Source organism: Drosophila pseudoobscura, chromosome 3, assembly GCF_009870125.1.
Source record: "Drosophila pseudoobscura strain MV-25-SWS-2005 chromosome 3, UCI_Dpse_MV25, whole genome shotgun sequence".
In the NCBI taxonomy this organism is placed as follows: Eukaryota; Metazoa; Arthropoda; class Insecta; order Diptera; family Drosophilidae; genus Drosophila; species Drosophila pseudoobscura.
In genome coordinates, this window is record NC_046680.1 from 19469740 (window position 1) to 19481759 (window position 12020).

Consider the following 12020-nt stretch of genomic DNA (forward strand, 5'->3'; position numbering starts at 1 on the left):
ACGGAAACAATCCACATCAATCAAGAAGCGATTTTGGTTTCCTATCTTCGAAAATATCTTCTTGGACCAGACAAAATTTGAGTTCTGCATTACTCTCTTTTTTCCTTGTTTAACGTAATTTGGAAGCAATTTACAGCCTCTTTGCTTTCTTTTAATCCTTTTTAAGTACTTTGACGATATTTTGTACTTACCTCAATTTAATTTCATAGCCTACTTTTCATCAAACCAATTCAAACCAGCCCAAAAGTAGGCAGGTATTGTCGAAGCAACACATTTGGCCTGCAGCCCAAGGGTATGCTAGTATATTTTTTAGAACGAAATTGTACACGACGTTTCCTTTTGCGGTATGGTCACACTGTGGTATGCACGAGAGCGCGCTTTCATTTGAATTTAAATGGACGTCACAAATATTCCGCCAAAGCATGAACACAAAGCTTGAATTTCTGTTTTGCTTTATTTAAATATTCAATGAGACATTCTGAGTGGATCTGCTATTGAGGGGGCGTGGTCACAAACGGTAGTTTGCTGCATATATATGTATATATAGTATCTGCATGTAATTGGATTCGTATTATAATTGGTGTAGACTATTTAGACGTCGGTTCGTATATATTGAAAAAGTTATCCATAGTTTACTTTCATAAAAGTTCAATTACATCAATTACGGTTACGTTAATGTTAATTTACGATAGGTTGTGTTCATGTGGATGTGAGGGTTGGTGTGGATGTGGCTGTGTGGGGTTGTGTACTACATTAGGACAATCTTTGTGGGTTGTCTGGCTAATATTAGTCAATTAAATAACTCAAGTTGGTTTTAGTTGTAGGCGGTACTTAGAGAAAACAATATTCGACTTAAACGCAATCCTAAAAAACAAAATCAGTGCTGGCTCTTGGCTCTAAATCCTAAAGAATACGAAACTCATGAGTGCCTGTATGTGTGTGTGTTTGTGTGTGTGGGCTTGGGCGGGCCCTTGCATGAGTGTGTGAGCGTGGGCATGGCCCAGCAAACTTAATTGATAAACATTAAATAACATTTGGATTCAAATCTCGCATCCTCAGCATAGGATCTAAGCATAAAAGACAAACTGCTCATCAAGCAAGAGCAGCAATACGCTCTCCTTACGATTACCCGCCCAACGCCACCTGCCCCTGGAGCAGCAATTAGTGCCTAGTTCGTACATGGATTACACGCCCACGCCGCAGAGAGACTTGGCCGAGACTGCTGCTGGAACCCGCACCAGAGACAGAAGCAGATGAGGCTGAATCTGCAAATGAAGTGGGGGCAAGAGCAGGAGCGTCAGCCTATCACATTGGAACGCGCCGCGCCAGCAGATACTCGGAGAACTGCTGCCCCCCGACACTGGCCTCGACGGTGAAGCCTGCGTTGAGGAGTCGCGTCAGCACCTGGACTGAGTTCAGCTTGCAATAGCCATTCAGGGGGAAGCGGATGATTTGCCCCCAGTCGCCCTGGTTCCAGGAGACGCCGCTGCGACTCGACTGTGTCGCCTGGCTGGCCTCCGGGAAGAGTTCGTCGAGCAGAGCCCGTTCCGCCGACAGCATTATGCGCTCGCCCAGGTCCGGCGAGATGTGCAGAGCCACGACCTCGTAATTGCAGTCCGGCGACGCGCTGGTCCGCGGGCTTGTCTTAATGTGGCGTGCTGGTGGAGTGGGTGGCGCCACCAAATAGTTCCCATTGCGTACACGATCCTTGCGCATGCTCTCCAGCTGCTTAATCATCGCTGCAGGCGCCAGCATCATCCAGACAGAGGAAGAGACAGCGAGTAAGAGGGGAAAAACGCAAATTAGCTCCCTATAAACGTAGGAGGAGACAACGATGGTCGGGTATGAGTACTTACGCTCCACTTCGTAGTAGCGGGCCTCCTCTAGTAGCAGCTCCAGATCGGGAAAGTCCTCGGCAACCAGAAGTCTTGAGTTTCTCATAAAGTTCAGAATGTGACGGAACATGCCACCGTCGCGATCTATGAAGTAGTGCTGCTTCAGCGAGTCCAGCACAATCGGGATTTGGCCATTGAAGAGCTTGGCCAGTTTTGACTCTGGATACTTGGTGAGCGTCTCCAGGGAGCTGGTGTAGATGGTCCCGCCCACGTCGATGTGTACGGGAGCCGTGTAGCGGGAGGCGGCCGCCACGCAGGGTATGCCGGTGATGGGCTTGTGGTTTCCGTGCATATAGGAACTGGCCCCCGCCGAGCCGGCGCCTCCGGCTGCAGCAGCTGCCACGGCGGCAGCAGCCGCCGCCGCCCCGGGCAGCCCCAGCGGCGTAACTGAGGAACTGGCAGGCGGCGTCGGTGTGGGCGAAGAGGAGTTTGAGATCGTTGGCGAGACGGTGGGCGAAGCGCTGCGGGCAAGACGAATTTACGAATTAACAATGAGTTTTGACCAAGGGGCTTTTGGGGGAATGTGGGGTCTGTGCTGTGTATTCATCACATTCGCAACGCTCATCAATATGCAAGGGCTCACCTGATTTTAATGTCGCTTCTGGCGTAAATGCGGCCCGTGGAAGACAAGTCGCGTGGCTCCAGGGCCTTGACATCTCTTTCGCGCTCTCGATCCATATCGCATTTTTTCCTGCAATTAGTTAATTATCCATCAAGAGATTAGCCAATAGATCGATTAGCATACTAGACGGATTAGACCCTCCTCCACACACACACACACACACACACACACACACACCCACTCACACAGTAAAACTAATCATGAGAACCAATTTATCCCCCCACAAGACTGGACGCCAACAACGTTGAAGGACAGCAAACGTGACAACGAAAATGCAGCATCGCTTGCAGCTAAACAGCCATCCACAGGGCCAGTTCCATTCCCCCATAAAGGTTCACACACAGTGAGAGACAGAGAGAGAGAGAGAGAGAGAGAGATAGAGAGATAGAGACAGGGCAGGGACAAACAGACAGACAGACAAAAGAGAGAGAGAGCGAGGGGTTTGGGGCCAAGTCAAGTTTGGATATATATTTCATATGGCCCATAGTCTTGGGCCGATTGTGTGGGAATATTTGGTTTTACATTGCGTTTCCATTGGGGCAAACAGAGATCCCCCTCAGGGGATCGACTCTCCGCAGCTTCGGTCGTGGACAAGACAAAATCGCCGCACCGCCATCGGTGGTGGAGGCGGGGCTCAGGGATGCAGTTAATGTTAACGGCCATCGAATGCATGGCTTTGGCCGTGGATGCTGTGTTTGCTGCCCCTGCTGTCGCTGTCGCTGCCGCTGCCGCTGCCGTCAGTTAGCCGCAAGTGTTGCGAGTCGATTTTCACACGAAAATCACATTGTTTGGTGCATCGTTATGGATGTGGGTGAGGGGGCGGTGAGGGGAGGTACAGTACAGTAGAGGCCATGTGGGACCGTGGCATGGGCACACTAATTATGATGTGTCAGTTGAATGCGTGCCACTCGACGTATACCCAATGTTGCGGCTGCCTTCCTGCTGCCCCACCCCCACCTAAACGAAGTCAACAACAATTACCAAGTGGCCTTTAGAGTGTATCTGTATCTATGCATATGGCTAACCTTACTCGTGCAGCTGCCTCCACATCACATCATCATCATCAGTTCTATCGGGATCAGTTTCAGTTTCCCGACTCTCCAGAGAAAGAGACATAAATTAATAAAACTGAATCCGACGGGGCACTCGTCGCATGACGAATGTGCTCATGTTTTTTGCACATTAGCCGAGCCCCAGACTGATGGACGGATATAGCGATGCTCACTCCGCTTTCGAATGCAAGTACTAACTAAAAAATATTGAACGGGTTACCACAGTTTTCTTGTTTATTTGGCGACAGGTTATGGAAAGAAACAGACAAGAGTTGCGTATTCTATGGAGTTGCGGAAATTCTATAAATGGAAAAGCTAACAGAAATATTCCCTTACCAATAAAGAAGTACATCTATAAAATACATGCTCCCCTTTGCCCATTCATTCTCTGCCGAAGAGCATCCGATCTTCGCCCTGTTCTATCTTCGCTTCATCTGGCATCTATCCCAAGCAAGTTGGCTTTTTTTTAAATGTTTGAAGCCCCACGGCTCTCCGACTGGATCTGGGGCTGTGGCTGTTTCTGTGGCTCGGGCTAGGGTTGGAGCGGGGGTTGGGTAATTACGATTTGATTAACTTTAACTACATGAACATTCAAATGCGAATGGGTATGCGAGGGGGACGGCAGGTGCGGTACCGATGGTAAAACACGAATGGGACTCTTTCACAGAGAGAGAGATAGAGAGAGAGAGCCAGAGGAGAGGAGAATAAATAGTGGGGTTACTGCAAATAAAAACCAAAAGCAAACCCGCAAAAAATTGTACAAAATAAATGTCTGCAAGGCATTCACATGGAAACCCCACTACAACTGCAAGGCAGCGGTGCGGGAGGGGTTTTATGGGAAGCAGAGGGGAGAAAATCCACAGAAATAAACTTGGGTTTTATTAATTTATAGCAATTATAAAGCGTGAGTAATGCGTTCAATCAAACATTGGATATTCGTTTATGGCAAAATGGCTTAATGGGTGCCCCAGTCTCGGCCCCTGCCCCATCAGCGTAAATATTCCTGCCCCAACAACCTGCCCTGCTCCAGCAGCTGCAGCAGCAGTTGCAGCCACAAAATATGCAATGCCATTGCCTGGCCTGGCCTCTTGTCACACACACAAACAATTCAATTTCAATTGCTTTGCGGCCCACTTGAGCAGGTGGAACAACAACGACATACACACACTCACATGTAGTGTGTGGCACACACACACACACCCACACACATGGACCTGTGGACACCCAGAGCCTAACGGTATTGTATATAAGACAAGCACTGCAGTTTGCATCCTATTCTAGTCCATTATCGCCCCCGGCGGTATCTTTTCTATGCCGTCTAGCAGCAGGATGAACAGAGCACAGATGCTGAGGCAGGCCCATGCGGCAAGGTAGAGGGGTTGGAGGACTGGGGCTGCAAAGGGGCGGAGTTGGCAGAGTTATTCGCAGCGCCTTTGGTTACACTTGAGCCGGAGTCGCTGCCGTAGCCGAGTCGAGACTGAGAGATGAGCGCGTGAGGCATCGCAGGCGCCACTAGCAGTCGTGAGCCCTAGTGTTTGCGTGAGTCACGCCCCCATCTCGGGGCCAAGATGAATTCTGAAGAGTTGCCTCTGCCGTTGCCATATTTGTCAGCCAACTTTCCCCCCCCCCCCCCCCCCCCCCCCCCCCCGGGAGGACGGGCTTTCTGTGGCCATCATTTGACATCTTTCCGAACCTGAAGATCTGCCTCGGAATCCGTCTCTGGTCTGGTTTTAATGGCAATGCCATTAACTCATGACTCTTGGCATTGCATATTCCTGGGAATATCTTCATCTTCTGGTTATCCTCCGTCCATTTCCACATGCATCAGCCACAGAAGACGACACACGGATACTAGAGGCTGGAGGTGGCAGTGGCAGTGGCAGTGCCACGCCGACTGAGCTTATTAGTTTGGCATTGTTCCGATTGAGGCGGCTTTCAGGCCGAATATCAGGTTGCCCCAGCTCTTCGGCTCCTCTTCTCCGGCTGATGCTTCGACCTGGCCTTGGCCCCGAGGCGAAACATTTTCGAAAAAGGAATTATGGACAAAAGTGGCCGTTGGCACATGCTCAATGCTCAATGCTCGATGCTCGATGGTGAATCCTGCTGGGGGGAGGACATGGTCCTGCCCAGGCAATTCCCCAAACGACACGAATACGACCACGACTTGTGGTCCAGGGCTGCGTCGTCATCGCCAGAACAAAGTCCCTCCCAAAACCAGGACAAAAGCGAAAACAAAAGCCAAGAAATGAGCTAAAATGCACCCCACTCACAAACACAGATAAAGGTAGTGATACCCACATATACACACACACACAGATGAAGGTAGCAACACACACCTAGGCAGAGAGAGGATGAGGTCGCATCAGACGTTGACGACTGCGACTGTGACGCTGACTATGTAACCCTAGAAAATGTCCTGCGGCCAGCCAACCTTCCGCACACAAAGGCCAGACCAGACAGCGTGAGTGTCCCGGTTGCAAGAGGCAGCAAGAGAGAGGGACCAAGAATTAGAGAGAGAGAGAGAAGTAGCCGTGTGGCAACTGAGGCAGAGCGAGAGGAAGCGAAAAAGGGCAAAAGCTGACTAGGCCCCCGGCGATCGTTTGGAATTAGTGCGGAAATCATGGATGGATACGGAACGAAACCAAGCAAGGAAAGCAAGCCAAGCCGAGGTCCTGCTGCTGCTGCTGCTGCTACAGCTCCTGCTCCTCCCAAGGCGTCGTACTACAGGCAAGTCCCGTCTATGTAGCTCGATGCGGGGGAATTCCAATCAATGGCCGCCACTCGGGCTGTGCCTCATTTGGCCGCCTGTGCTGGGGCTCCACTGTAGCCGAGTAAGGTGCTTGGTGTTTGGGATTGAAACTTGGGGTTTTCATCCCGCTTGTCCGCCTTCCGCTCTTCGCTCCTCCGCTGGTCCGTCGGTGTCCTCTAGGGCTTTGCTGGCTTTTACATGCGAGTCCATGCATGTGTGGGAGCCTCCTCATTCATTTATCCTTGCAACGCTAAGGGCAACGAGAGGAGAAGCCGAGCAGCAGGAGGAGTAAAAACAACAACAAGTGCAGGAATACAGGCAGTAACCACAGCGTCAAGGATACTCCTCGCAACTCCCGCTCCGTTCGAACTCCAGCTTTGGGATAGGAAGGGCAGAACTTTTGCGATTGGTAGGTAAGTCTAGTCGTGTCCGTTCCTGGCTTTGGCTACCCTCTCTCACACAGACTCGAAACCCCTGCCACATGTGTCCATGTGTCTGTGCGGCTGCTCTGCCTGCATTTAAAGATATCATACCCAAAGTTCTTCTCGGTCTCACAGCCCCAATGCTCCCCAGGCATTGCTCCTCTCGAGAGGAGAACAAAAAATATATATAGAAAAATAAAAAAAAGCAAAACGAAAGTTTTCGAGGCAAAATCTTATCTCAATTTTAAAACGCTTGCGGCACAAGCTGTGCGACTCAGTCGACGGCTGTGTCTGCGTTAGCGTCAGCAGCGCTGCGTTGTTGCTGCAGCAGTGGATTCCACCTCGAAAGTTAATATGAAAACATTGAGAACCCTTCTCCGAGGCACAGCTTGTGCGTGTGTGTGCTCTATGAGAAGATTTATCAAACTGCAACACTTGCAGCAGCATCAGTTGCAGCACGAGGAAGATTATGTTTGCGGGACGAGGCTAAAGCAGAAGGTTGCTGTGGGGGGAAGGGAGTGCCAATTAGGCAAAGAATTATTCATGGGGCGTAAAAGAACCAAAACTTACGACTCCAGGGAGAACCAGAGGGGGGGCGAGAGAGAGCCAGAGATAAGGGAATGAGGAGCGTTTTGTGTACATAACCAAGATAAACATAAAGTTAACACACACACACAAACACACAGTAAAGAAGAGAGAGTGAGCAAGCGGCTGAGCGTGAGGCGAAAAATCGGCAAAATGACCCTGGGGCAGGTTGAGATGAAACCAATGCCTCCAGCGATGGGAATGCTTCCCCTCCGACATGACTGACTTTCGCCTCGCAGTTGGCCAAAACCAAAAATCAAAACGCTGATGAGCAGGCAAATGAAAAAGTTGGCCAGAGCCAAAGTAAAACACAAAAAGCCAGAACTAGGAGTCATCTCCCGCCTCTAGACGGGCTGCAGTGCCCGTTGCCACACACACACACACATACACACAACTTCTGCGCCCTCGTCGTCGTCGAAGTCGACGTCTTTCGCCCAAAGGGTGCAGGAACTGAGGCAGGAGTTGGAGCTGAAACTGGAGGAGATGGAGCTGTTCTGAAGCTTTAGCTGGAACTGCGGCATATGGGAAATCAGTCCACGCTGCGCCCTGCGCCCTGTGCCCTGTGCCTTGCACTGTTGCTGCCGCTGCCGCTGCTACGAAAATTGTTAGCCAAAGTTGCTGAATGTGTGGGCCATGGCAAATTGTACAAATATATGCGAAATATATATAAGGGAGATATGTGTTTGTGTGCGAGTGTGTGTGTTTGTGTGAGTAGAAACGAAGTCTGGGGAAAAGTTGAGTGAGTGAGTAACTGGAGTCCCGGCATACACTGAAGCAGCAGATATTAAAACGCTGCAAGGCTTTCAAAAATAAACTTTGAAAAATTTATTAGAAAATATTAAATAAAAACGACGATTGCGCTGCATATGGCTCACTCAGCATCAGCATCAGCAGGGCCAGATGGATGAGGAGGGGGCTCTACATATGCAGAGCAAACATTACTCAGGCAACTCGCTAGCTGGCAGACGACTCCCGGCACATGCCACATGCCACATGGCACAGGGCACAGAGTGGAAAAATTGTACTAGCAGCAAGAACAACAGCAGCAGCACGACGACGACGAGGATGACAAGGAAAACATAAATATATTCAGAGGAGCGTATAATACTATACGAGTGTGCATATGTATCTGACGGGTGACGGGCATAGGAGTGTGTATATGTACCTCCACCTTGAGATATCATGTTTTTATTTCTGCTAAATTCGAAAATTGAATTGTAAGTCAAAAGCGCAAAGGATAACGCAGGGAAAACGTTGCAAAATTTCCGTAAAAGCAAACATTGCGCATACGCAGCGTTGTGCTATGTGATGGATGAAATGGTTATTGCAGCAGTAGCAGGAGAGGAGGGGGGAGATGAAACAGAGGGGGAGCAATGGAGCTGCAGTCCCAGTGATTGCCTGTGATACTTAATCAAGTGTACATAATAATTACCAGCCAAATTTCCGCTTGAACAGAGCTCAAACAATGATGCAGCCATTCGAGTCCGAAACCATTCAGATATCCTCTCGAGTCCTGCAACTGGCAGTGGCAAAGGCAGAGGCAGAGGCAGGCCTAATTGGTGCAATTTGAGTACCGCATATCGAAGCCAGTAGCCGCAGCCGCAGCCGCAGCCACAGCGCCAGATGCAGATGCAACACAAAAGCAACCAAAACAATATGCACTTGCCGTTTTCAATGGCAGCGACGGCAGGTGCAGCACCCATAGAATTCGGGTACACAAGAGGGTACTCCAAGGGCATGCACGAACTGCGAATAGGAGGTGATTACATGTGGGATTCAGGGTAAAGGAAGTATTAGTGGAAGCAGATGATTGAAGTTCATTTTACACTCCGCTACATGAAGAGTGATCTGTAGAGTGATTAGATGTATTAATACAGATTTAGGAAACTAGCAATTAACAACGAATCAATCAAGGGAGTAGCTACGAATATTTCAGGCATTGACTAGCGAAAAAATAACATAACTTTAAATGGAATTAAATTGTTAATCTTAGTGTTCCCCTGACCTACGTACACTGATTGGAACACTATCAGAAGTTCTCAAGGAGATCAATTAACACATCAACCATCTCCATTAACAGGACAATCGATAGTCGTGGCTCCACATTGAAGAGTTGCATTCTGCTGAGTGGCAAATTGCTGCGCTATGTTGATGCTGGTAATGATGCCGAATTGCAGCTTAATTAACACACAGCGTGTTAAAAGCTTTTGTGCTCCTGCTGTAGCGCAGACCTTCGACGGACAGGCAGCCATTCAAATCCAGCCACAGCCGCAGTCGCAGTCGCAGTCGTAGCCTTTGACTATTGGCACGTAATGGAAATCACTTTGCCACCGGAGAAGAAGCAGAGGCAGCATCGGGGAGGCACAAAGAGGCAGTGGCAGGAACAGTAGCAGTAGCGGTGGCAGGTATAGACCATGTAAACGCGAATCCAAGTAGCTGAAGCCTGAATCCGCAGAATGAAAACAAATTAGCTGCTGAAGCCGCAGTGGAGCAGGAGGCACCCGGCTCTGCCCGACAATTGGCGGGAAGAGAAGGAAAAGCAGGAGGAAGAGGCCTTGCCTGCCGCGAATTGTGGCACAGCCAAGCAAGCAAACAGACAAACAAACGAGACTTTGACTGCGACTCCGCCTCTCGCACATGTCGAGGGCACTTTTTGTGGCAGGCATGCAAAAAGCAAAGGGAAACGAGCACAAGATGAAACCAAAACCAAAACCAAAAACCAGTTGCTTCCACACGAGGCACGAGACACAGCCGCTGAGAGAGAAAGAGAGATAGTGTGAGCGAGAGGGAAGACAAGCGAAGGTCGCTCCTTGCTCCTCCCCCTTCTGTCGGCTTCGCTATTTGAATACGATTCCGCAGAATGCAGCTCTCTCGCTTTGAACTTTGCCTCATGACTTGGCTCCGGCTCAATGGACGGACAGACGGAAGGACGGAGGACCGTCGATTCCCTTGCTAAACAAAAATTTGCTGTGCTGTATGTACTCTGCCCCGGGGGTCATCTTTTGGCCGCTTAGTTTTCGACCAGCCACAATACAACCGACCAACCGGTCACAGCTGCCTCAGCTCCATCCCCCCCATCCCCCGTTCCCATTCCCTGCTCCATCCCCTACCTCCATCTGCCACAGCACCATCGTATTTTATAGCCTTTAAGGTAGGAAAAATAATGCGACTCGTTCTCGTCTGCACACATAACTCAGCCGCGGGCTAAGGTTGCCCAAAAGCGCCTCCGGGGGATTGGGTATGATTTTTTCGCCCCTCTCCCTCGGAGACCCTCCCCTCTCCACTCCACTCCACTCCACTCCTCTTCTCTTCTTACTTTTGTTTATTTCTCCTTTGGTGCGGGCACAGAGAGCACTTGAGGCGCATAATTTTTTTTTTAAAACAGTCTTCGTTTATGGCGCACAATTTCTGACTTGGCATGTGGGAGAGACGAAAATCAGCTGCCTCCGGCATTTTTGGCCAAAACCAAACGAACAACAGCAGGGGCAACACCGGGGTAGGGCAAGGGAACAGGTCTGGTAGCATGCAACTTGGACTGTAGACGCTGTTGTTGCGGTTGTTGTGTGTCAAAAATTCGTTTATTACAGAATCTTTTTTAAACTAATTTATTGGCCAGCAGCTTCGAGGCGGTCTGGGATTTTGTTGGCAGCGGATGAAGGGTTTTTGCTCACCGTTTGGGGCAGGAGGAATCCACCGTCAACGGTGATCGTTGATCCAATGCAACAAACGGAGTCCTGTGCGGGGGAGAGAAATCGAAAGAGATGTATAAGTGACATGTTAGGAATGTTAGGAACTGTTAAGAGTAAGAGTGATCTTTCGCATGGCACTAGAGGATCTCCAAAGAAACATCCAAACAAGAAAGCATTCTCTTTCTTCTTTCACATAATAATTAATTAAATTAAATGCTTTCTAATAATGTCTAGAACCAATGAAAATTATAACGTTCGTGATCATCATCTGGGGTTATTGATAGATATTGAACAGACAGATGTTTATGATATATGGAACTCACAAAAAAGTCGGTATATTTAGGAAATGCACTTTAACTATTTTTTATTACAACGCGCGCGCAGACAATAGATTTTGGCCTCCAATATGGATCTGTAGATCGTGCTGGTCTCGTCTCTGGCTTCTGAATAAACGTTGATGATATATGTATCAAATAAGCGCGCGAAGCCGCAAACACACTGCCACACGCTATCTCTCGCTTAAATGTTTACTTCCGTTTCCGCTTGGGGCGAACGCGAAACCGTTTGAATGTAGCCGCTGGTGTTTCCTATTTTCGAGCGCTTTACCTTACTTGCATTCGCGGCTGTTCGTTATTTTCTGAATTCAGAAACAAATTCTATCTTTGCTGTTCCGCGGCCCAAACATGTTTGATTCATGTTCACGAGTTTCGGAGCGGCAAGGCCGGTTGCTGCTCGGCTCGACCGGGTTGCGTTCGAGCTCGAGTTTGAGTTCGAGTTCGAGTTGCGCCCCGCCGCCCCGTGCGGGTGGAGTTCTGTGGCGTCTTCTCTACGGTGTTCGTTTAGCAAAGAGACGACCTTGAGGGAGAGCGAGCGAGAGAGAGAGAGAGAGAATGTTTCCACTATGTCTGCGTGAGTGTGTGTTTGTGTGTGTGAGTGTGAGTGCTGCGTGCGAACGTTTAATAGTCTATTTCCGGTTTAAGTGCTGCCACTGTTCTCGCTGTTGTGG

General features: G+C 49.3%; 1 protein-coding gene across 2 annotated transcripts; it reads right to left on the reverse strand.

Moving 5' to 3' along the window:
• Window positions 1-435: 435 nt before the first annotated feature.
• On the reverse strand, window positions 436-11710 carry twz (BTB/POZ domain-containing protein twz). 2 transcript variants are annotated; one of them, XM_015185045.2, is made up of 5 exons: window positions 11338-11710; window positions 10997-11059; window positions 2479-2586; window positions 1857-2356; window positions 436-1739 (listed from the first exon to the last, which is right to left on the reverse strand). In XM_015185045.2, the coding sequence occupies exons 3-5, from the start codon at window positions 2571-2573 to the stop codon at window positions 1306-1308; spliced, it is 1029 nt and encodes a 342-aa protein (XP_015040531.1). In that variant the 5' UTR covers window positions 2574-2586; window positions 10997-11059; window positions 11338-11710; the 3' UTR covers window positions 436-1305. The 2 variants fall into 2 exon arrangements, with proteins under 2 accessions (XP_015040531.1, XP_001361709.2); XM_001361672.4 differs by having other exon boundaries at window positions 11621-11701.
• Between the last annotated feature and the right edge of the window lie 310 nt (window positions 11711-12020).